General features: G+C 43.1%; 1 protein-coding gene across 1 annotated transcript; it reads right to left on the reverse strand.

Annotated features, from left to right (window-relative positions):
* Positions 1-6113: 6113 nt before the first annotated feature.
* Positions 6114-18194, reverse strand: LOC126272679 (uncharacterized). The gene is made up of 2 exons (XM_049975697.1): positions 18133-18194; positions 6114-7810 (listed from the first exon to the last, which is right to left on the reverse strand). The coding sequence occupies exons 1-2, from the start codon at positions 18142-18144 to the stop codon at positions 6617-6619; spliced, it is 1206 nt and encodes a 401-aa protein (XP_049831654.1). The 5' UTR covers positions 18145-18194; the 3' UTR covers positions 6114-6616.
* Between the last annotated feature and the right edge of the window lie 8202 nt (positions 18195-26396).

Here is a 26396-nt window from a genome sequence, read left to right on the forward strand (position 1 = left end):
CGGCGGTACGTCCACCCGGCCTCCCGCATGCCCACTATACGCCCTCGCTCAAAGTCCGTCAACTGCACATACGGTTCACGTCCACGCTGTAGCGGCATGCTACCAGTGTTAAAGACTGCGATGGAGCTCCGTATGCCACGGCAGACTGGCTGACACTGAAGGCGGCGGTGCACAAATGCTGCGCAGCTAGCGCCATTCGACGGCCAACACCGCGGTTCCTGGTGTGTCCGCTGTGCCGTGCGTGTGATCATTGCTTGTACAGCCGTCTCGCAGTGTCTGGAGCAAGTATGGTGGGTCTGACACACCGGTGTCAATGTGTTCTTTTTTTCCATTTCCAGGAGTGTATTACAAAATTTTTAGGATATCTGCCTTACTTCATTCTGCCTATATGATGCATCCACTTCTACTTATATGCGACGATTTTTTGTTTATTGCAATGTTTTAAGCTCATTTTTGTTATCTTCGTTTCTTATTCTATCTTCTAGTGTACATGCTTTAACTGATCCGAGGAATTTCATTTCTGACGCCACTATTCGATTTATGTTTGACATCAAAGCCTAAGATCGGTAAATAAGCACTGAAACACATAGTACTGAATAGAATTTCAGTTGCTTTTCTTTGGTTGTCCTTTTCTTTAATGTTTTTTTATTGTTTCATAGATGCCCTTGAATTTTGTTGTTTAATTCCTTATATCTTTATCATAATCGAAACAAATGTCCAGTCCAGGTAGTTAAAATGACCTATTTACTCGACGATTTTGTTTTCTGTTCCTATTTTTGAGTTCACCTATTGTCTTTCTGGAATGCCACTACTTTTGTCATTTCTATAGATATTTTAAAATTATTATATTGACCATGTTGGTTTAATTTAAAAATGTTTCTTCGTAATTCTTCCTTTGAAGTGGCTGGTCGTCAGCATTCTTACATAATGGTTCTTTTGTAATCTTGTTCCTTTGTTGTTTTTCTTTTCCTCATTCCATTTCCAATCATGTCATTTATATACAAGTAAAAGTGTTATAAGGAAGTGTTTTAAAATCATAATAAAAGAAGACTTGAAACCAAATTTGCAGATACATACTTTTATGGTTGAGAAATGAAGGTACATTATTACAAGGTGTGCTGGAAATGGCACAGTTCAATAAGGGTGCTGCATTGTCGTGAATGTTACTGTCAGAACACTGAACGTAACTGTCTTGATATCGCGGAGAATGTTTCATCTAACTCGTCGATGGTGCTTGGTTTGTTTTTGTACGCATTACCATTAAGATGACCCCACAGAAAAAACACAGGATGGAGTAACGTCAGGTGATCTTGGGAACAATAATCATCTGCAAGTCACTCTTTCACGGTAAAATGATTCCACCGTAACTGTACTCGCTTTAGATTTGAGGCACGTTACCCGGTCTCGCTGGTACCAGTCAAGTGTCAGGACAACGTCATCCAGTTGCTTCTCAAACTCGCGAAACAAAAACTGGCACACTTGACTGGTGAAAGTAAGGTAAAAAAAAAGGGGGATCACTGATGTGCCTGGTCGAGAGAAGCAACGGAACACCATGACTTGTAAGCCATGATGCACTGAAGCTCGAGACTCACACACAGCTCGCAGAATCTCTTTGTTACCACATTTCACAATGCTACCACGTCGGCAAGTTATATGAGAATATCCATCACGAAATCCAGTACTCTAGCTGCAACATTCACGAACATCGTTGCCGTGTTAAACGATGCACGCAGATTGGGGAAGTCAGCACCTCTTGTAACGCACCTTCAGTGTATCATGTATACATTTTGTTTCATGTCCTCTTTTGTTAAGACTTTAGCACACCATACCTAGAGGCCTTTACGAACAGAGCACCCTGAAAGAGTTAAAATAAAAAGAATGATATAAATGTAAAATTTCTTGCTATTTCATATAGCTGGAGACGTTCCTAGCGTGATGTGAGACAACAAATTTTAGTATTGGTGGAGATTCTAGAAGGAACAACCCTACAAACGGCGTTAAGATTTCTAGAGCAAAAGAAAGCATTTTTCTCTGTTCTAAGGCATGAAACAATTTCTTGAGGCACCAGTGCGTTCCTGGTGCCTTTCGTCTACTTATTACAGACTACGCGTGTTATAATGAAGTAATCCACAGCAGTTGTATTACAAAATCCTTCACTCTTATCAAAGATTGGCAAGTACTACTGCACAAATTAACAGAAGAATCTTTGGTTATAAATCTTAATAAATCTTAAATTGTGCGTGATAGCAGTGCGTTCTTAGTTCTTACAACAACAGATATTACAAGAATGCAAGATTGAAATTTCTTAGACAGAAAAACGTAAATGGATCACAGAAGAAACTGGAAATGACGGCGAAACATGTAGTCAGGCGACTGCATGCCAGGTGCACCAAGGTAATTCATTAAAGGATTCCAAAATTGAAGAAAGGGTGACAACGTAATTAAATGAGGGTAGATGACGATAAGTATGGATGTGCAATCCTGAAGACCGTAATGCATGGCCACCACAAGAATCAAGGAAACGTATAAAGAAGGCCTACTCATACTGAATATCTATGCTTCACTGCCATAACCGCATACGTGGATCACACACTGCGAACTTTCAGCTTCTAACAACCTGTTTAGTTAAACCAAAAATTTCTCAATAGTTCATCGTATTGTTTATTATGGACAACGATTTGTCGGATTAATACACTCCTGGAAATTGAAATAAGAACACCGTCAATTCAGTGTCCCAGGAAGGGGAAACTTTATTGACACATTTCTGGGGTCAGATACATCACATGATCACACTGACAGAACCACAGGCACATAGACACAGGCAACAGAGCATGCACAATGTCGGCACTAGTACAGTGTATATCCACCTTTCGCAGCAATGCAGGCTGCTATTCTCCCATGGAGACGATCGTAGAGATGCTGGATGTAGTCCTGTGGAACGGCTTCTCATGCCATTTCCACCTGGCGGCTCAGTTGGACCAGCGTTCGTGCTGGACGTGCAGACCGCGTGAGACGACGCTTCATCCAGTCCCAAACATGCTCAATGGGGGACAGATCCGGAGATCTTGCTGGCCAGGGTAGTTGACTTACACCTTCTAGAGCACGTTGGGTGGCACGGGATACATGTGGACGTGCATTGTCCTGTTGGAACAGCAAGTTCCCTTGCCGGTCTAGGAATGGTAGAACGATGGGTTCGATGACGGTTTGGATGGACCGTGCACTATTCAGTGTCCCCTCGACGATCACCAGAGGTGTACGGCCAGTGTAGGAGATCGCTCCCCACACCATGATGCCGGTTGTTGGCCCTGTGTGTCTCGGTCGTATGCAGTCCTGATTGTGGCGCTCACCTGCACGGCGCCAAACACGCATACGACCATCATTGGCACCAAGGCAGAAGCGACTCTCATCGCTGAAGACGACACGTCTCCATTCGTCCCTCCATTCACGCCTGTCGCGACACCACTGGAGGCGAGCTGCACGATGTTGGGGCGTGAGCGGAAGACGGCCTAACGGTGTGCGGGACCGTAGCTCAGCTTCATGGAGACGGTTGCGAATGGTCCTCGCCGATACCCCAGGAGCAACAGTGTCCCTAATTTGTTGGGAAGTGGAGGTGCGGTCCCCTACGGCACTGCGTAGGATCCTACGGTCTTGGCGTGCATCCGTGCGTCGCTGCGGTCCGGTCCCAGGTCGACGGACACGTGCACCTTCCGCCGACCACTGGCGACAACATCGATGTACTGTGGAGACCTCACGCCCCACGTGTTGAGCAATTCGGCGGTACGTCCACCCTGCCTCCCGCAAGACCACTATAGGCCCTCGCTTAAAGTCCGTCAACTGCACATACGGTTCACGTCCACGCTGTCGCGGCATGCTACCAGTGTTAAAGACTGCGATGCAGCTCCGTTTGCCACGGCAAACTGGCTGACACTGACGGCGGCGGTGCACAAATGCTGCGCAGCTAGCGCCATTCGACGGCCAACACCGCGGTTCCTGGTGTGTCCGCTGTGCGGTGCGTGTGATCATTGCTTGTACAGCCGTCTCGCAGTGTCCGGAGCAAGTATGGTGGGTCTGACACACCGGTGTCAGTGTGTTCTTTCTTCCATTTCCAGGAGTGTATGTAAATCAGGTTCTTCAAAGATCCGTAATTCGTGTATTTATCTGTAGACATGTGTTATTTGCATAGCCACGCTGACTGTTTCTTTACGAGAACGAGAAATATTTTTATAGTCCTACCCAAAACAAGCAACAACATGTCATAAAATTGACCAAAATATTTTTTAGACTGAACTTTAAGATTTAAGCGATCTGAATATTCGGTATTTCAGGCGGTTCAGTCCCAATATTCTGCTTGGCATTTATTTATACTCTCTTTCAAATTCCAAAGGTGGCAGGGGTAAAATAACAGGGAGGTAAAGGCTATTTACAGTTTGTATAGAAACCAGATGGCAGTTATAAGAGTCGAAGGGCGCGAAAGGGAAGCATTGGTTGTGAAGGGAGTGAGACAGGGTTGTAGCCTCTCCCTGATGTTATTCAATCTGTATATTGAGCAAGCAGTAAAGGAAACAAAAGAAAAATTCGGATTAGGTATTAAAATCCATGGAGAAGAAATAAAAACTTTGAGGTTCGCCCATGACATTATAATTCTGTCAGAGACAGCAAAGGACTTTTAGGACCAGTTGAACGGAATGGACAGTGTCTTTAAAGGAGGGTATAAGATGAACATTAACAAAAGCAAAACGAGGATAATGGAATGTAGTCGAATTAAGTCTGGTGATGCTAAGGGAATTAGATTAGGAAATGAGACACTTAAAGTAGTAAAGGAGTTTTGCTATTTGGGGAGCAAAATAACTGATGGTGGTCGAAGTAGACAGGATATAAAATGTAGACTGGCAATGGCAAGGAAAGAGTTTCTGAAGAAGAGAAACTTGTTAACATCGAGTATAGATTTAAGTGTCAGGATGTCGTTTCTGAAAGTATTTGTATGGAGTGTAGCCATGTATGGAAGTGAAACATGAACGATAATAATGGGGACAAGAAGAGAATAAAAGCTTTCGAAATGAGGTGCTACAGAAGGATGCTGAAGATTAGATGGGTAGATGACATTACTAATGACGAGGTATTGAATAGAATTGGGGAGAAGAGGAGTTTGTGGCACAACGTGACTGGAAGAAGGGATCGGTTGGTAGGACATGTTCTGAGGCATCAAGGGATCACAAATTTAGCATTGGAGGGCAGCGTTGGGGGTAAAAATCGTACAGGGAGACCAAGAGATGAATACACTAAGCAGATTCAGAATGATGTAGGTTGCAGTATGTACTGGGAGATGAAGAAGCTTGCACAGGATAGAGTAGCATGGGGAACTGCATGAAACCAGTCTCAGGACTGAAGACCACAACAACAACATTTATTTATAAATGTGTGAAGTGCGCTGAGGTTCAGATTTACGTTAAATTGTAAGCCCTGTCATAAGAGAAGGTATTAGGTGGTCCAGAGATCGGAAAAAGTCTCGGAGATATAGCCACAACACACGCATTTTCAGCAAAGCGACGCGGTCTCAAACAAATCCTCTTCTCTTGCTGAAGGAAAATGACCGAAGACGGTAGGGTTTGCAGTTTACCACTCTTGTGTAATCCAAAACAGTTTTTACTGAGTTATTGCATCAGGAACTGGGCGTATGACTATCCAACTAAGTTCAGATTTTGGGAAAAAGAAAAGTTCCGCTCTCTATGGGCAAGAACAATGATGTCACCTACAGCCTTTTTATTAATTTATTATTTGTTCCACGTTTGATGAATATTCTGTCATGTCCGACTCTGCATAGTCACTGCAATCTTAGGGGGGAAACGTCGTTCACGCCAACTGTCTGTGAACTGTGTAAATTTTTTTGTGTAGCTTTGAACTTTCCGAGTAAGCGGTTAAGAAGGAACTAACTGTTCCGGCAATCTTGTATAGGAATTCACTTAAAACCAAGATGATTGTTATAGCAGACAAGCATTTATCAATCTTACCGGCAAATTCAACTATGATCTGTTCACTACAGCGTTTTGAGACACAAACAGAGAGTGAGCAAAGGATAATGAAGGTAATCGTAACTGTAAAATAAATGTACAAAATTTATAAACATGATACTTTATTGCACAAAAGTATAAAAAAGTGTACAAATATATTAAATATAAATGCGGTGGAGGTATGCACAGAGACACGTGTATAGTACAAACATGATGATAACCCTGACAAGAATGAGAAAGTGAGCGTGATAGGTACAGAGTGTATGGGGCTACGCAAATCTGACGACCGAACCGTTGTGTGATGCTCCTCTCTGACCTGACAGCTTGTCTTCGTACTCCTGATCCATTTTTGGAGGTATTTGCCTGCACATTTAATCTAGATAGACACGGATTCTATAGACACGTACTGAAGGAGTATTTTCCCTGAAGTAGTGGTCAGAGTATATGGACCTCGTTACAGCACCGATAACGTGCTCATCTTTGGTTTTGCAGCGCAGAGAGAAGCAACGGCGTGGTCGGCGACACACGTCCCCCACAAACAGCTGTGGGCTGTCTGGGGAGTGAAGCCCCTGTGAAAGCCTAATGGGTTCTAGCAGCGGCTGCCGAGATCAGTGGTAGTGGTGATCCTTGATGTGAACTGGTACCGGAACCTTGACCGGGTAGGGTACAGCCACTGGGTGCTCCACTGGCACCTTGACCGGGACTGGTACAGGCTTCTCCACAGGGTACGGCACCGGGTTGGCCACCGGGACCGGGTACGGCTTGGCTACAGGTACCGGGTACGGCCTGTCTACGGGAACCTTGACCGGGTAAGGAACGGGCCTCTCCACGGGGTAGCCGACGGGGTGTACGACGGGCACGGGCACCGGTTTCTCCACGGGCACGGGGTAGGGCTTGGCCACAGGTACCGGGTACGGCCGGTCTACGGGTACGTTCACCGGTACGGCTACTGGCTTCTCGACCGGGACCGGTACCGGCTTCTCGACTGGCACGGCAACCGGCTGGGGAATGTGTACGGGGTACGGCCTGTCGACGGGTACCTTCACGTGCACCGGGTAGGGCCTGTCGACGGGCACGGCGACGGGCACCTTCACGTGCACTGGGTACGGAGCAGGTACGGGCACCTTCACCTGGACAGGGTAGGGCGCGCTCACCGGCACCTTCTTCTCGATGTAGACCGGGTACGGCTTGGGTACGGGAACTGGGTACGGGGACGGTACGGGCACCTTCACCTCCACCGGGACAGGCACTTCCTTCTCGACGGGAACGTGCACGGGGTAGGGGCGGTCGACGGGGACCTTGACGGGCACGGCAACTGGGTGTTCCACGGGGTACGGCACGGGCTTCTCCACAGGCACCGGGATGGGCCTGTCTACCGCCACCTTAACCGGAACCGGCACGGGCTTCTCTACCGGTACGGGCACTGGCCTCTCTACGGGGACGTGCACCGGTACGGGGTGAGGAAGAGGCACCCCGATCTTCTTGTGCACCGTCACTGTCTTGCTGACGTGCTCGCCGAGATCGAATACGCCGTAGCCGCCCCCATAGCCGCCTCCGTAGCCGCCGCCCAAGCCGCCTCCGTAGCCGCCGGCCAAGCCGCCTCCGTAGCCGCCTCCGTAGCCGCCGCCCAAGCCGCCTCCGTAGCCGCCGCCGTAGCCGCCGCCGTAGCTGCCGAAGTCGCCGCCGTAGCCACCTCCCAGGCCGAAGACGCCGCGCTTGGTCTGGTTCTTGTCGTTGGTGGCCTCCGCCTCCTCAGCAGCCCACACGGCTGCCGCCAGCACTGCCACTACAGCCACAACCGCCTGCAACAGCACCAGCGCATACCGTTACTTCTTGCCTCCCTGTCCGGCGGCACATTCTCAAGAAAAGTGCTTGTTATCTGACGTTTGTCTACAGTTTTACCGCCTCAGCTGCCTGGTACACATAAGTTAAGGTGATCAGGACCACCAAACAACGGATGTTCCGCTTCTGTATTACACTAACACTGCAGCCAGCAAAAGGGTAATGATCGCAGCATATTATGGTTCTACCTGCGAATTTCTACTCCAGAAGGAAGGAAGAGCTGTGTTTAACCTCCCGGCGACAACGGGGTCATCAGAGCCGAAGCACAAGCTCGGATTGTGTCAGGGATGTGGAAGGAAATCGGCCTTAGTGATTTCCGGTAGTGAATTAGGGAAATTACGAAAAAATCTAAATCTAGTCGCCTTGACGCGAATTTGAACCGTCGTTCTTCCGAACACGAATCGAGTCCGCTAGCCACCGAGCTACCCGTCCTCCGATGTGCTCAGCTCCCCTTCCTAGCTCAGTTGTCAGTCTGTCAGGCTATTATGCAGAGAACCCACGCTCAATCCCTGATACTGCCACGAATCCTTCCTTGCTGTAAGGAGTGGATTGAGGTGCACTCAACCTGGTGAGGCCAATTGAGGAGTTGCTTGAATAAGCGGTGGCGACTCGAAGATCAAAGAAGCCAACAACTACCGGGATAGCGGTGTGCTGAGTCCATGTCCCTCCATACCTCCTCCGATTACGCCATTGGCAGATGATGACACGATGGTCGGTCCGCCCCGTTTGACCCATCATGGCCAGAGCGCGGAGCTTTCCTTAGTTAACAATATGTACGTATGACCTTGAATGTGGATATTTGTCAACTGTTGGCATATTTGCTATACATCCATTTTGACTTGGGTCCCTTCACAGTACCTTAGACTTTTGACACGAAACTCTCCTCACTAACTCCAGTTCGAAGGCTTTTGGGCCAAAGACGCCTACTTATTAAAGTGATTTCTCGCCTGAACTAATGTGGCTGACTAAACTCTGTCACGAATATTTTCATTTCATTTCAGAAAAATGCAGAAACTATAGCCGCGACTTAAAAATGAGTGTCCAGTCACACTATACACTTATACTCCGCGGTTGTTCGCTCTGTAATTATTCACACGCGAACATTACAACATATGGATAGAAGTGCAATACACATCAACATTACGTCAACGTTCAAATGGCTCTAAGCACCATGGGACTTAACATCTGAGGTCATCAGTCCCCTAGAACTTTGAACAACTTAAACCTAACTAACCTAAGGACATCACAAACATCCATGCCAGACGCAGGATTAGATCCTGCGACCGTAGTAGTAGCGCGGTTCCGGACTGAAGCGCCTAGAACCGCTCGGCCACAGAGGCCGGCTATAACAACGTGTCGACATACAATTTAAACTTTCATAATCTTTAGCATTCCCTGAGTACCCTTATTACACATACACAAAATGGAAGCCTTTCAGAGTTACTTATAACTTCACATTACAAAATTCCTGTAAACTCTTAATTACTGAATTCGGAACACGACCACAAGTTTTACTTTTATAACTGTTCCTCTTCTAATTTCATCTCGAGACTCTACCCAGACCGTTCAACCGCTCTTCCAAGCGCTTTGTTGTCGCAGACAGAATTAAAGCGCCACCTGCAAACCTTAAAATGTGTATTTCTTCTCCTTGAACTTTAACTCCCTCTCTAAATTTCTCCTTGGTTGGCTTAAAAGCTCATTGATGGTACAACCCTTACTCTCTTCTGAACAATTGCTTCTCTATCACGTTCTTCGACTGTTATAATTGCAGTCTGGTTTCCGTACAAGTTGCAAATAGCCTTTCGCTTCCTGCATTTTATCCCTGCTATCTTCAGAATTTATCAGAGTGTATTCCAGTCAACATGAGTAACAGCTTTTTTCTAAATCTACAAACGTTGTAAATGTGGCTCTACCTTTCTTCAGCCTAAAGCTAAGTCTAGAGTCAGTATTGCCTCGCCTGTTCCTGCATTTATATGGATCCCAAAGGAACCATCCCAAAGGTCGGATTCTACGAGTTTTTCCATTCTTCTGTAAATAGTTCGTGTCAGGATTTTGCAGCCATGATTTAGTACGTGGATAGTTATGGAATAATCGTAAGTCTCAGTACTTGCCTCCTTGCCTTTCTTGGAATTGGAATTTTTACATTACTCCTGAAATCTGAGAGTATTTTGCCTTTATCATACATGTTGCGTAGCAGGTGGAGTAGTTTTGTAATGGTTGATTTCCTCAAGAATCTCAATATTTCTCAGGGAATATCAGTTTCCTTATTTGGATTTAAATGTTTCAGTGCCCTGTCAAATTGCTGCTGCAATATGTTGCCTGCCACCATAATTGTTCAATTTATTACGGAGCAGACACTAATTTGAGAAGAGCACTAAGAGTGGGAATCATGATACTGCGTCACATAAGTATAGCGGTCAAGTAAAGGAGTAAAAAAAGATAATTTGTTTGTTGCGGTTGAAACGGTTACGAATTTTTTGAGTATTTAACAGTTCTCCCACACGTGGGATGCGTGAAGGACACGCAGATTTCACTTTTGGGTAGTAAGGTTGGGTTGAGTAAGGCCATAAGCAGGCGGAAGCCATTTCGTCACACGCAAGAGTCAGATGTCGGCGACAACTGTTGCTTTCCTTCCTGCATCAGATGCGAGTACGTTACATCCTGCAGTTAGGCAACCACTTCGACCGTGCGGTCGGGTGCGTTCTACCTGCTCTGAGGCTAGGCTCGGGCCTTTCTCTCTAACTAGCTGTTTCCGCTGCCGCCTGCTCTCGTTTCCCCACGAACGCATGCAACGACTATAATTTAACCAACACAGAGAGGAATTCACTCTCACCAGTGGAGAAAAGTCTGTCATACCATCATTTATAAAACGCCGTAGCCTCGAAAAGACTACAATTTATGTGAAACATAAAAACATTATCCCTCACCAAGCAGAGGAAAATACGTCGCAGCAATATTTATGAAACTCTGCAAACAATGGCATCCGGGTTCGTCTCGCGTTCTTTGAATTCACGAATTCATTTCATACCAGCGCCGTATTTACGAGCAATGTGGTGTCCCGGAAGGAATGGTTAATATTCAGGGATATGACAGGAATGATGATTCGAAGCAAAACGCCTAGTAAATACGGGCTCTAAACGCATGCCGTAAGAGATAGGAGCATTGCTATACTGCGAAACAAATCTCTTCGAGTGCGAGCTCAATGCTTTCCATCTTTTGGGAGGAGGTACTGAGGACCAAAACAAGAAAAAATTGTCAAGTGGGCTATGAGCACTTGTTCAATAAACGAGATGTTTCACCGTAGCGAAAAATATCATATCTCTTAAGGTGTGCACTTTAACATCCATGTTTACTTGACTTGTTTCCTTGATTTCGTCCGTACTACCGCCTCCAAAACATGGAAAGCAAAGAGCTTGCAGTAGAAGATATTTGTTTCACAGTATTGAAGATGCAGAAGTGCTCATAGCTCTTAAAGTAAGCATTTTGGAGCCCATGTTTACTGGACTTTTTGCTTCGAATGATCATTCTTGCCGCAGCCATAATATTGACCATTCCTCTGTGGCCACACTGTACAGGCCCCTAAGGTGAACTTGTGGTGCGGGCCCTACGAAGGGATATTTTGTAATACCTAATCAGATGAAAAACACTTTAGAGCAATTTTCGAAGTAAAAGGTCATAAGCAACATTAGAGTTTATAATTCTATTTTTAAAAAATCTGCAAACAATGATTTTATGATTTAATGAGATTAAAAGAAGTACTCATAATTTAAATCATTAAGATATTCAATTCAATTTATTAGCATTAACATTGCTGTGAATAACATTTTTATAAAAAAAAGAAAAAGGTACAAAATGTTGTGATTCATGTTAAAGCAAAAATCATTATTTCAGTTCTAAAAATAACGTATTATATCTCCAAGCGATCATGTTTGTAAGGTAAATGAATCAAAGAAATCGGTTTATCGCGGAATCGGACTAATTTCAAACTGCCAAAATTCTGTTAGTCACCTGTTTTTAAGTCTCAGCTACTTTGTCAACTGTGTTTCCACGCGTTTGACCGGACTCCACTAGGAATTTGACGTGTGGAAGCGGGGGATTTGAAATGAGAATGCTGCCTTAATTCGCATCGCGTGTCCAGCGAAAAGTTAAGCGCAATACGCCCATACAAAATAATTATGTCTACATCTTTCGTTGCTGTACGAGCCTATACAAGAAGGCCGCATCTTTGTGGTGATGCTGCCACGTAGATCGCCTGTGCATGCTTCTGTTCCATACATACACTGCCGCTTAATCCTTACACCACCAATTCATTTCGGAGTGGAAAACATCAATGAATGGTTATTTTCGTTAATTTGTAGTCAGAAGTAAAATATGAAAAAAAAATAAAATCACGTCGTTTCGTTTCTCAGTGAGAGAAGTGGCAGTTCATACTGGGACATTCGTAAATACCTCTGGGGTTTAATGAGATGGTTACACAAAAAGTACGACACACAGAAAACATATACACATCAGTGGTTAGAGTATACCGAAAGTTTTTATCTTGCGTTACAGGAATTCAGTATGGGCACCGTTTGTGACGCAGTAGTCGTCAAGACGTGCATGCAGTTCATTGATGCGAATTGCCGCGAAGACCTACAGCAAACCGTTTTGCAAATCTCTTCAATGAGTTGCCTATCTACGGGGAATAACTAATTCGATGCGACCTGCAACAGAGCAGAGGGGTTCAGACAGGACACCCTGTAGGTACCTTCTGCAAACAAGTAGCAAGCTCCCGGTTACCAGATGGACGTTCACACAGAAATAACATGCAGCTTAATCAAGGGCTCTCGGATAACCTATCGTGAAATACATGCATCTCAAAATATTAATGAATAAGATAAAACCTTTCAGACTACCAGACCAAATGAGTGACTAGATTCTTGCCTTCCAGGCAGATAAGACTCGACACGTACTTCTTAACAAGAGCAAAGCTGCAGGTACAAATGTAACATGGGAAGAGTGCACCACAAGATATAAGGCCTTTACGATACACTACACGCATAAACGATTTAATGCATATCGTAGGAATCTCTGTGAGGTGTTCGCGAGCGATGCTGAGCCCATTGGCGACCGACGCGTTGTAGTGCAACATGCGCGATCCGTCATCATCTAGTTACTTGCGTTAGCAAGAATACAGCCTTGCGAAGGGCTTTCCTGGCGTGCCTACTCGGAATTTAGCAGCGATGCTCCAATTGGCGGGATCGTTCGTGTCTGCCAGTAAGCGGCGGAACTGCCCGAGGCTGCAGCGGCGGAACAAAGTGGCACACCTGCGTCCTCAAACGCACTGCTTTCTCTTTCTGGCACTTGGTGAAGAAAAAAAACAGTTTAATTTAAAATATCATTCATTTTTCAGTTTTTCACTGTGATGCCTCTTCTCTTGTGGCTACGAACCCCCGGCATGCAATAAGGGGTGGGGATTAATAAGAACGGCACACTGGTGGACCGCTGTTACCCGCTGTACATAATGCCCAGCATAGCACAACAATTCAACACTGACTGGAACTTTCTTTAACAATAGCTTTCGCACAAAAATGGTTCAAATGGCTCTGAGCACTATAGGACTTAACATCTGTGGTCATCAGTCCCCTAGAACTCAGAACTACTTAAACCTAACTAACCTAAGGACAACACACACATCCATGCCCGAGGCAGGATTCGAACCTGCGACCATAGCAGTCGCACGGTTCCGGACTGAGCACCTAGAACCGCTAGACCACCGCGGCCGGCGCTTTCCCACACTTTGGCAATGTATGTTCTTATACAGTAATGTGTATTAATCCACGTTTCGCCTTAATAAAACTCTGTGCGCTCTAATAATGATGTTTCAGTTTTTCATAAACATTTATGTTATGTCCCTTTTTGAAACGATGTCGAAACTTTTAGAAATGTGATCAACCGCTGATTTTGGCAAGTTTTAAAACTAAATCCCACAATTATAATAATTTCTTCAGTTTCATTGCTAGCTGTGAAGTCCGGTTCTAAGCAATGAAATTCTGAGATATTTCCGTCATGTTCGTATTTCTTTGTATTATTCACAATATCGCAGAAGTTGCTGCCTAATACAAAAGTTATCCATATTGTGAATGGCATTTTTATTGTGTGCGTACTTTGCTTCTAGATACCTGATCCCACTTTTTTCCACGTCGTTTCTTCCTGATACAATTTGCACGGAGCTGATTTTGTCAGCTTTAATATGTTGCATGCACCGACATTCTACTTTTCCGTCAGCGCTGTCATGCTTTCTCCTTTCTATCGTCAAAAAATTTTACTAATTTTAAGGTCAAGTCGTGGCACCTGCTTACAATTCCACCTTCCATGATCACTTTCCGTGCTTGTACGGCAAATTAACGACGTGGACAACCTTTAACTGAAATGTGGCTGTACCTAGTCTCGAGTCCAAATTAGATCCCGGTCCGGCCTGGTTGCGATTAGCTTTGTTGAGTAATACACTGTTATGAACTGTTTTACATATGTTTAGTTCTGAATGAGTTAATACATTTACTTTTTTTATTTTTAAGCACACTGTAACCGTGAGCATAATCTTTTCCTAACGAGTACTCAGCTCAAAGTGAATTTATCTCTATTTTGCGTACTTGACTTGGTTAAGATTAAAACTCATTTAATTCAAAGAATTCACTATGCATGGTGCAATTTGTATGTCGCTAAAACTCATAACTCCCAGCCAAAAATGAATTCGAGAAACAAATAAAACTCTCTTATTTCTCACCTCTTGTGCTGCAAAAATAACAAATATTTCTAAGTTATTTCCAGCATATATTACTTAAAAATTGTTTGATTAGTGGAGTTGACGCTTTGAGGCAATTTAGATTATTTTAGATAATAATAAATAGAGGGAAAGTAACTTTTCCACTCCTCGTGCAAAATTTAAACAAGAAAGAAGGAACGTTACTTTTGCCGGTAGGGTAGCGATCTGATTGAATGCTGTAACCTGTTATAACAATACTTTTCAGAAAAAGTCAAGACGCTAATTATTTTCGCAAAAAAATGGCCACAAGGAGTACAGTATTATTACAGTATGATTTTCAGATCTTGTTTTCCCCCAATTTTAGAGAAAATTACAGCTTTTAAACTGCGTAAAACGAATGCTGTTTCCTCGAAAATATGGAAATGGCAAAAAGAAGATATAAATGCCATATGGTTTGCATAGTCCATGTTGTTTGTTCATGGTAACCGGATTTAACCTGTAAGTTGCTATCGCCTCTTATCACAAGCAGAAAACCACGTTTTCGTTCAGTAGTATTTCATTTCTAGCAATTCGAAAGCAAATGCCAGTAAATTTCCGTAGTTATAAGCAATATGAATATGTGAATTTTCATAACTTACGATAACTACCTGCAATTTGTCAAATCCATCGTGGATGACTCGAACGAAAATTGCTGTCTTCTTCCAATGATTATAAGGTAAGAAAGTGGGCATAAAGGGAAAAATCAGCAACTGTAGTGCTTGGCATTTCCCTACGGCTCACAACGCAATTTTAAATATTATATCTGTACTTGGAGAATCACTGAACCTTCCTTATTCACTGGTTGATTCACGTGACGTGGACGAGATTGAAACTCCAGAAAAGTTTTAAAACACTGAAACAAGACTTCGTCGATGAAATGATGAATTATGCCCAGCCGCTAAGGGCATATTCTAAGCTTGAACTTAACTGTATCCACGGAGATAAAGAAGTCTGTCTCAGAAAATCTAACCATATCCAGTAAATATCACTCGCATGATTACAAATCTCCTACTCCTCGCTCTATATTTTTCAGTTACTAGACGCAGAGTAACAGAATGATCCTGGTCTCCCCCATCGCCAGAAGCGCTTGATGCCATACCATCTTGTCGCTTGATATCTAGCACGCGATCATAAGGGGTTCCTTACAGAATGAATCGAAGAATCTTATCTTACAGTGTCAAGTAAGGAAGACTGAACGGTTCACTGTCAACAAAATCCAATGTGGGCTGCCTTACAGATAAATTCAAATGTTCCTTTTAGTCTTAATCGATTTATCAGACAGGATCGGAAGAATTATCAGATTGTTCAGTGACGGTGTTGATAAGTACGTAGACGTATCGTCATTGAGTAATTTAAGGATATGCAAAATGTCACAATATTTCCACTTGGGCATAATGGGAGGTAGCTCACTTCAATTCTGGATCAATGCAAGAAAAATTGTTCGTGTAGTATTATACGATTAGAAGTAAGCTTCAAAACTCAATCACATCGTTCAAATATATCAGGATGATATTAAAAAAAAAAAAGGACACTAGGGTGACTCGTGCTGGAGAATAGCTCCAGTGCTCCAGTGCCTAATAGGAAGGCTGAAGGTATGCATAGGCGTAGCAGGTTGGATATAGCCAAGACAGTTTAAAGATAAATCGTAGGAACTAAGGCTATATTGATTCGCTGGACAGATTTGTGTATAATTTTGGTGAAGCTATATGCGAGATGTAGCATACTATTATTCTGCTAACACCACAGCACACCTCATGTTAAAGATAGATTAGTTTGTGCGAGAAGTCAAAGTATGGTTTCTTGCCTTATCAAAAACAGTATGCTCGGTAATGTTTATGTTGAGACTTTCTGAAAAAAAAAAATTGGAAAACGTGTTTGATATGAAGACGAAATGTACTGGGAGAGCATAGTTTCTCCCGATTGTCACATAAAATAATTGAATATGCAAAACAATGCTACATCTACCTTGCCCTTCAAACTATATGGCTATTTGAAACATATTGCAAACGTCAACTAGAGTTATATAATTTCAATTCCTCTAAAAGAGCTAGATTGTGGTTCAGCAGAATTAATTATTCGATTCAACTAGGGTGGCTGCTTTTATATCTCGTTAATTAGAAAGCTACGAGTATTAGATACATCTCTCTGCGGACTATCGCTTGTTGTAATTCGTTATTCCGTGACTGAAACGTGTAATGTTGTCCGATAAATAAAGTATTACACAGCACGCTACTACAGCACGAACGCTTGAGTCCTAGTTTGGAAAAGAACACGACCGGTTTTATTGCTAAACTTTTTCCAGTATGAGCTTTGTCTATGTTGGTAACTACCTCGTCGTCGATGGAACTTAAACTAACACCTTCCCTCGTTCCTGTGAAAAGGCTACTGTCACGTTCCTGCCCCATCCCTGTTCTTTTCAATGACCACGTCATCGATACAAAATTAAACACTAACTTTGCTTCATTTCTACAACTTTGGGTGGAATATAACTTTTAGTAAGAGCAACAGTGTTGTTGTTGTGGTCTTCAGTCCTGAGACTGGTTTGATGCGGCTCTCCATGCTACTCTATCCTGTGCAAGCTGCTTCATCTCCCAGTACCTACTGCAGCCTACATCCTTCTGAATCTGCTTAGTGTATTCATCTCTTGGTCTCCCGCAACGATTTTTACCCTCCTCGCTCCCTTCCAGTACTAAACCTTGATGCCTCACAACATGTCCTACCAACCGATCCCTTCTTCTAGTCAAGTTGTGCCACAAACTCCTTTTCTCCCCAATACTATTCAATACCTCCTCATTAGTTATGTGATCTACCCATCTAATCTTCAGCATTCTTCTGTAGCACCACATTTCGAAAGCTTCTATTCTCTTCTTGTCCAAACTATTTATCGTCCATGTTTCACTTCCACATATGGCTACATTCACCACAAATACTTTTAGAAACGACATCCTGACACTTAAATCTATACTCGATGTTAACAAGTTTCTCTTCTTCAGAAACGCTTTCCTTGCCATTGGCAGTCTACATTTTATATCTTTTCTACTTCGACCATCATCAGTTATTTTGCTCCCGAGATAGCAAAATTTCAAGTAATTGAAGTAACATTTGCTTGAGACCTAAGATAGCTAGAGTGGAATGACAGCTAGAGTGGACCAACAGTCAAGAGGAAAAAAATAAGAAGAGGGGGAAATGACGAGCGAGGGGAAGTGGTGGAATGGAAGTAACGATAAGAGATCGAAAGTCAAAATGATATTAGTGACTGATACATTAAAAGGTAGAGTAGTGGTAGAAACTGCAGTTGCATTACAGTATTTCGACTGAATAATTAATACGATGAGGTGTAAGTTCTTCAGACTGTTCTCAAAAAGCAACTTGATGCTATAGTGCAGGCCGCGAGGTAGCTTGTACCAGAGGCTGGAAGTAGCAAAAAATAGTGAGGTGAGGCCTTGTATAGTGGTAAAGACGAACTGAGACGACGACGAGTGATGGGTGGTGACTCACCGCTGTCCGCATGGTCGCTGTCGCGCTTTGCTGCGAGCTGTCTGGGAGTCTCTGACGAGCCGACTGCCCGCTGCACCTCGCCGCGGCGTTTTATACCTCCGCGGCGCCAGCTTTCGCCACGGTCCACGAGGCTGCCGGCAGAGGGGCGTCCGCTGCAGCTGGCTGGGCCCCTCACCCTCACACACACACACACACACACACACACGCCGTGCCACGCTGTACCGGCCCCATTTCACTTCCTTCGCACTGCCGCAGCAGCGTCCTCTTCCTGCGGACCCAGCAACCTGTTGCGAGACTGACGAAAACGTGGCCCGCGGGCCTGTGTTGTAATTTAAGAGCCATTTCGCGACATTCGCCGCTCCTTAGGTGCTGGGGGACGGGTTCCGGTGGTTCGGCCGGCGCCAACTGGCAATGCGTCGTCTTCGCGACAAACGAATGAAAGCCGTGCCACTGCCCACAACGGAAAGCGAAGTCGCTTCGTTACCTGCTGTCTTCCTGCCACTTCCGAGCGTCTAAGTTTTACTCCACAATTTAGCCACACTGCCGTCTGAATAGTTCCTTATTACGTTATATAGGACAAAAAAATCTGCACACAAATATCGAATACGACTATTTCCAGAATGAATGTCCGTTCTGCAGCGCAGTGTATGCTGGCTTGAAACTTCTTAACATCTGAGGTCATCAGTCCCCTAGATCTTACAACTACTTAAACCTAACTAACCTAAGGACATCACACACATCCATGCCCGAGGCAGGATTCGAACCTGCGACCGTAGCGGTCGCGTGGTTCCAGTCTGTAGCGCCTAGAACCACTCGGCCACTCCGGCCGGCATGGCAATCAAATACCCTCACAGAACTACTGACGGCCTTGGGACAGCCAGTCCTGTCAAAACTCCACCATCTGGTGAGCAAGATGTATGATACAGGCGAAATACCCTCAGACTTCAAGAAGAATATAATAATTCCAAACCCAAAGAAAACAGGTGTTGACAGATGCAAAAATTACCGAATTATCACTTTAATAAGCCACGGCTGCTAAATACTAACACGAATTCTTTACAGACGAATGGAAAAACTGGTAGAAGCCGACCTCGGGGAAGATCAGTTTGGATTCCGTAGAAATGTTGGAATTCGTGAGAAAATACTGACCCTAAGACTATCTTAGAAAATAGATTAAGGAAAGGCAAACCTACGTTTCTAGCATTTTTAGACTTAGAGAAAGCTTTTGACAATGTTGACTAGAATACTCTCTTTCAAATTCTGAAGGTGGCAGGGGTCAAATACAGGGAGCGAAACGCTATTTACAATTTGTACAGAAACGAGATGGCAGTTATAAGAGTCGAGGCGTATGAAACGGAAGCTGTGGGTTGGAAGGGAGTGAGATAGGGTTGTAGCCTCTCCCCGATGATATTCAATCTGCATATTGGCAAGCAGTAAAGGAAACAAAAGAAAAGTTCGGAGTAAGTATTAAAATCCATGGAGAAGAAATAAAAACTTTGAGGCTCGCCGATGACATTGTAATTGTGTCAGAAACAGCAAAGGACTTGAAAGAGCAGTTGAACGGAATGGACAATGTCTTGAAAGGAGGGTATAATATGAACATCAACAAAAGAAAAACGAGGATAATGGAATGAAGTCGAATTAAGTCGGGTGATGCTGAGGGAATTTGATTAGGAAATGCGACACTTAAAGTAGTAAAGGAGTATTGCTATTTGAGGAGCAAAATAACTGATGATGGTCCAAGTAGAGAGGATATAAAAAGTAGGCTGGCAGTGGCAAGGAAAGCATTTCTGACGAAGAGAAATTTGTTAACATCGAGTATATATTAAAGTGTTAGGAAGTCGTTTCTGGAGGTATATGTATGGAGTGTGGCCACGTATGGAAGTGAAACGTGGACGATAAATAGTTTATACAAGAAGAGAATAGAAACTTTCGAAATGTGGTGCTACAGACGAATGCTGAAGATTAGATGGGTAGATCACATAACTAATGAGGAGGTATTGAATAGAATTGGGGAGAAGAGGAGTTTGTGGCACAACTTGACTAGAAGAAGGGATCGGTTGGTAGGACATGTTCTGAGGCATCAAAGGATCACCAGTTAATACTGGAGGGCAGCGTGGAGGATAAAAATCGTAGAGGAAGACCAAGAGATGAATACACTAAGCAGATTCAGAAGGATGTAGGCTGCAGTAGGTACTGGGAGATGAAGAAGCTTGCACAGGATAGAGTACCATGGAGAGCCGCATCAAACCAGTCTCAGGACTGAAGACCACAACAACAACATCACGAGAACTCCCATAAATAAGACAAAGCTATGTGAAAGGATTGGAAATTTCTCCCTGACTTAAACACAACGTATTTGCATGGCTTGCTGTACATATGACATTATTCTCGCCGAACTTATGGCCACTGGTGTATATGAATTTATCGACTATTAGTCTTTGCAACAATAGAGCCTTGATCTCATGTAGAAACCCGATATGGACCGTCAATGGACAGTTATTTGAGTTTGATTCCAGAAACACGTTAAGGAAGAAAAATAGTAATGAAAAGTACGGGCCTGCCGCGGTGGTCGAGCGGTTCTAGGCGCTACAGTCCGGATCAGCACGACTCCTACGGTCGCAGGTTCGAATCCTGCCCCGGGTATTGTTGTGTGTGACGTCCTTAGGTTAGTTAGTTCTAGGGGACTTATGACCTCAGATGTTAAGTATCATAATACTGAGAGCCATTTGAACCCTTTGAAAAGTATGCATTAGTCAGTAACGAAAAGCACTTTTCAGTTAGAAAGAAAAAAACTTAAAATGCAGTCTGAGATCACGTAGAAGAGTCTAATAAAGGCAGATGATTCTTTGCTATAACTTTGTATTTTTTTCCCTTTTTAAAAATGTTAATATTTTAATTATTATTAATATTTAAGAGTAAAAGAAGCAAATGATATGTTTTGCACATGCACAAACATAAATAATTATTTGTTAAATCTTGTACTTCTTTTATCAGATTTAGTTAAGAAAAGATTTAGTTTAAAAAAAAAACATACGCCTTTAGCTTGCGCAGGCAAGTTTTCTATCATCTGAGCTATCCAATCAACGTATGCAACAGATCTTCTGTGAAGTTTGGAAGGCAAGGGAGACGTATTGGGGAGACAGGAATTTGTGAATGTGGGTCGTGAGTCGTGCGTATATATGACATTTGTTACAGTATTTGAACTTTCAGATTACCTCACTCGCACCGCTCCACAGAAAAAATTCACTATGGGAACACCCAAGAAGGCACCGATTAAGCCATTTCTGCGCTACATCTTTTCTTCCAGGAGTGCTATTCCTACAACGCTAGCACGAAAATTTCCGCGGAGTTTGGCAGTTAGGAGGGAGGCAGAGACTACTGTCTAAACTGCAACTGCAATGCCGTGCTTGGATATATCTATTGACAGAGCGCTAGACCGCAAAAAGCAAAGGTCCCAGGTTTGAGTCCTGGTCTAGCACACAGTTTTAACCTGTATGTTGGCTTTGTCACGGATTACAGAGCTCCACTTTCAAATAAACTAAAAACGCTACGGAAGGCAGTTATTAAGCCCAACTATCAGAAAATTGAGAAATACCAGGGTTGGAACTTAAATAGTGTCAACTATTTATTCACAACCGATATAAATGGTTACATGTTTGCACCTGTTACTGTCCTTCAAAGTAGTCACCAGCGTTGTGTAGGCGCCGTTGCCAGCGATGTGGAAGGCGTAGTATACCGTTAGCAGAGCCTGTTCTGTTGATGGTGCGACTGGAGCGGTCTACTGCCTGTCGAATCTCTGGAATAGTTCTGAAGCGAATGCCACGAAGTGGTTTCTTCATCTTCGGAATCAAATCAAAGTCGCAAGAACTTACGTCCGAGGAGTATGGTGGATGGTACAGTGCTTCCCAGTCCCATCGACCGAACAGAGCAGCTACAGTTTGCACTGTATGCGCCCGCGCATTGTGCAAAATGATGGGTAGGTTGCGCAGAACGTGCAGCCGATTCTTTCTCAAAGTGGGCCGCATATGATGCTCCAAAAACGAACAGTAATACGACTTAAGTCCTTGTGACTTTGATTTGATTCCGAAGATGAAGGAACCACTTCGTGGAATTCGCTTCAGAACTGTTCCAGAGATTCGACGGGCAGTAGACCACTCCATTCGCACCATCAACAGAACAGGCTCTGCTAACGGTATACTACGCCTTCCATATCGCTGGCAACGGGTTCTACACAACGCTGGTAACTACTTTGAAGGACAGTAGCAGGTGCAAACATGTAACTCTTTTGTATCGGTTGTGAAAAAATAGTTGAAACTATTTAAATTCCACCCCTCGTATATAAGTTGTAGAGATTAACATTCTGCACAGCTGGGTTCAAAATGGTTCAAATGGCTCTGAGCACTATGGGACTCAACTGCTGTGGTCATTAGTCCCCTAGAACTTAGAACTACTTAAACCTAACCAACCTAAGGACATCACTCACATCCATGCCCGAGGCAGGATTCGAACCTGCGACTGTAGCAGTCGTACGGTTCCGGACTGTGCGTCTAGAACCGCGAGACAGCTGCACAGCTAGCAACTAAAACTGCAACGCTGTGTAGCATATTAAATAAGGAAACTTAACTCCTTGTGCGTATTCAGTACACTAGGACGAAAATAAGTAGGTAGTTTGGGTGTAAAGAAGGTGCGAAAATTACCACCTCTAGTAGCAACTATGGCTCTAACTGGCAGGGCACTTAGTCGAATTGGGCCTCGAAGACAGCTGCGTGTACATCATTCCGCTGCTTCAGTTACAAGCCAGAGGTCATCAACTGTAGTGACTGGCGAGTTGTAGCGGGCCAGACTTTTTGCAGCCCGTGACCAGATTTTTTTCAGTTAATGAAAGATCTGGAGTTCGTGCTGGCCGGAGAAAGGGTGAACATCTTCTGCATCATTTGCGTCTAGGGGCAGTAAATCTTAGTGCCGCTCGTAGCACTTCCTGGTGGCAGACAGTGAAATCTCATATCACAGTCTAACGCTTTTAGACACATTCGGGACACTATGTCTCGGTTTTGTCACCCCGAGAGATAGCAGCGCTCCAAGTGACCAACAAGCGACACTTCTGAATATGATGTCGGCTGAGTGCAAGTAATAACGTTTATATTGATTTGTAACACAGTTTTTACAATAGGGAGTGTCTTTAGTGCCACAAAAATCGACAATAACTAAAAAATTACACCACGTATGTGATTATTTAGTTTCCTAAGGACCCAGCGAGATACGAAACGGTGCATCACAGGACTATTTTTGTTCGGTTCTCTTGTAATGTACAGACGTTTACCGAACGAAGTTGTTTTCCTTTAATAACAAAAAATTGCTAGTAAACAATAGTAGACCTGACAATTTACAGATACACATCGTAAACAAAGTATAGTTTTGTTCGCTACATTTTCAGCCAAATCAGTGAATGTGGAACGTAGGAAACTTATATGAAATGTAACGTCTACATTATTTAACGTAACAAGTAAGTCACCATAACTGCAGTTTAACGGAAAACCACACATAAGTGATAATAAATCATAAAAAGCAATAAAACTGTTTCCAAACACGGGTGAAACCGATTCCACAGTTGTTGCTAAATCTGAGCCACAAACTGCAAGAATCTTCAATACATTCGCCTTGGAAGGAAAATTAATTACATTTACAAAAATATTCGTGTGATATAAAGTTGAGTGAAGTGTAAGAAAAGACGAATCATTGGACTCCATAATTTTTTTTAGTGTTAAGGAAAGTGCCTGCGATAATAACAACAGACAATAACGTGCATGAAACGTGTTTGTATTTTCTTGCTTTCAGTGGAATAAACTTCAAATATAAACATATTCGAAAGTATTTCTTCATGAATGAGTTGTAGCTTATGTCATTGCAGCAGTGTGATTCGTATGTTTTTACTTGTATTTCACAATATTTTATGTATCTTGATAGCTTACTAACGCATGGAACGAAAATGTATGACAGCTATTCACTTAATTAAGTAGAAAACAATTAAAAACAAACATTATTCTTACGACACACACCGCTTGGAGCACTAGTGTCGCGCCAGTTGTCTAATGGCAAAACTTTCGTACCAGGGAGTGTCGTGACTGTATTTATTAGACTGTGACTTACATTCGCCTGTACGACAAGGAGCTGTTTGATGCATTCCGCGCGAAATTCTTAACTTAATGGCTATTACCGAAGTTCTTAACATTCGTGTATATTATCAAACTCTTCACAATGTGTCGAACTGCCTAGGGCCTCTTGTGCGGTTTTTAGGACCTAGAGTTTACGGTTAAGAAGGACTTTACAAAAAATTCCACGAAAATATATACCACAATTAAAAACATAGAGACCTCTATAATTTCCTCCCAGAACTACGAACAGTGTTTAATGAGAAAGGTGTTACAGTTCTTACTATCTTAATTGATACTTGTACATGTTTCTGACTGCAGAGGACTACGCAGAGAAATTGGCCTGGACCTCGAGTTTATCGCGATGGCTGCGGAGGCGTCACGGACACTGGTTTCCTTCATTAACCTCCAGCTGAATTCGATGTCTGAGGAGTTTCATGTACGTCTCTCGGTATCCATCTACAGCAGAAACAGCTGGCAACACTTCTGATGTAAGGTAGGTAGCTTAATGCGTATAATATTAGAGGAAGATCTGTACAATACCAGTGTTTTGCAGTTTTTGTCGATGTCTGAAATATTTCGAAAATTGAGTGAATTGTTTCTGTAGTACATAGTCTCAACAACAGCAAACTGTGTTACAGGAATTCAAGATTATTGATATGAAAGCTATATATAACAGAGTGGGTTCAGAATTAAAAAAAACTGCCTATGCTGCCTAATTCCCGTTACCACTTTTGCTGATAAGTAAAAACCAAATGAAAATGGTCACTATCAATGTCAGTGAGTTGAAAAATTTGGTGACAACTAAAGCAAAGCAGGTGATAGTATGTTTCTTATAAATCTATTATTGTCTTAGTAATAAGATATTTAAATTGCACATACAGAAAATGGGACATTGACAGATTGTCCAAATAAATAAATTTTTATTTCAGCAATGTCAATGTTGATAAAATTTCATATAAATTACACATATGAGAAGCCTTATACTGAGTATCTGAGTAGCAGAAAGTTGTCACAACATCATCATTTCCGTAATTTTATGCGATAGCAAGAATAGAGTTATTCAAGATTAAAAATCAGGGGGAATGACCTTGAAATATAATCGGCACCTGTGTCCCTTAGTTCCGCAGCTGATTCTGCCTCTTCTAAAGTGAAGAAAAACTTGCAGTCACTTGAATAAGTCTTTAATTTTTACGAAGATTCTAATTATCGTGCCTTTATCTTGAACAATTTGGGGATATAAGCTTTTATTACTGCCGTATGTTGCACTGCACAAACTGCAACTATATTTTTACATTTTACAAAAAACATGCGAACTGTGCACAGAAGGCTACTGTAATCCTTCGCTGTCTGTCACCGCAAAGCGCAACGAACTGCAAACCAGAGGTCAACCGACTGTAACCGATCAGCACCAATGTGTGCTGTCCCTAGATATACATGTCTTTATACAGCAGTGGTCGCCAAAATTCTTTGCTCAAGAGCCAATACGGACATTGTGGGGCGCCACCTCATGCCGCGTATATGCCAGTCTCTTTCTTAACAAGTAATATACATAAATTAGTGCGTTATAAACCCCTCATTTTAGCTGTAGTAAACGCGCGATAAGTTGGCCATTGCGTGTCAAGTACTGATCGTTAAAAGTCGGTATCATTCGGAATACTCCGTGTGAACTGTTTTCTGTTTCAGATTCTGCCATCCTCAACAACTCCAAAGTTGTGTCAGTGTAATTACCTGACGAAGTATTGTTGCGTTGTCTGTGCAACAGGATGATTAACTGATTGATAACAGTAACTGTGCTTCTATCTAAATGCATTGTGCAATGTGAAACACGATCACAAATGTTTACTAATTATTTTCAATGTCATTTTTCTTCTTACTACTGCGTTGTATTACAACAGCTTTAATTTAATTTCATATTCCTTGTTAGGAATGTGTGACGCATTTGAAGATGATCATTTCTATATATAATGCCCACTCACCAATCGATGTTATTTCTATTTGAAGTTTAGGCCATGGCAACTGAACAGTACGAGTCGTGCACGGCCATGAGTTGTTAGTACGGGGAGACCAACAACATCGCTGCCTCACAAATCCTCTAACTCCGCAGTGGCC

This window comes from Schistocerca gregaria, chromosome 5, assembly GCF_023897955.1.
Source record: "Schistocerca gregaria isolate iqSchGreg1 chromosome 5, iqSchGreg1.2, whole genome shotgun sequence".
In the NCBI taxonomy this organism is placed as follows: domain Eukaryota; kingdom Metazoa; phylum Arthropoda; class Insecta; order Orthoptera; family Acrididae; genus Schistocerca; species Schistocerca gregaria.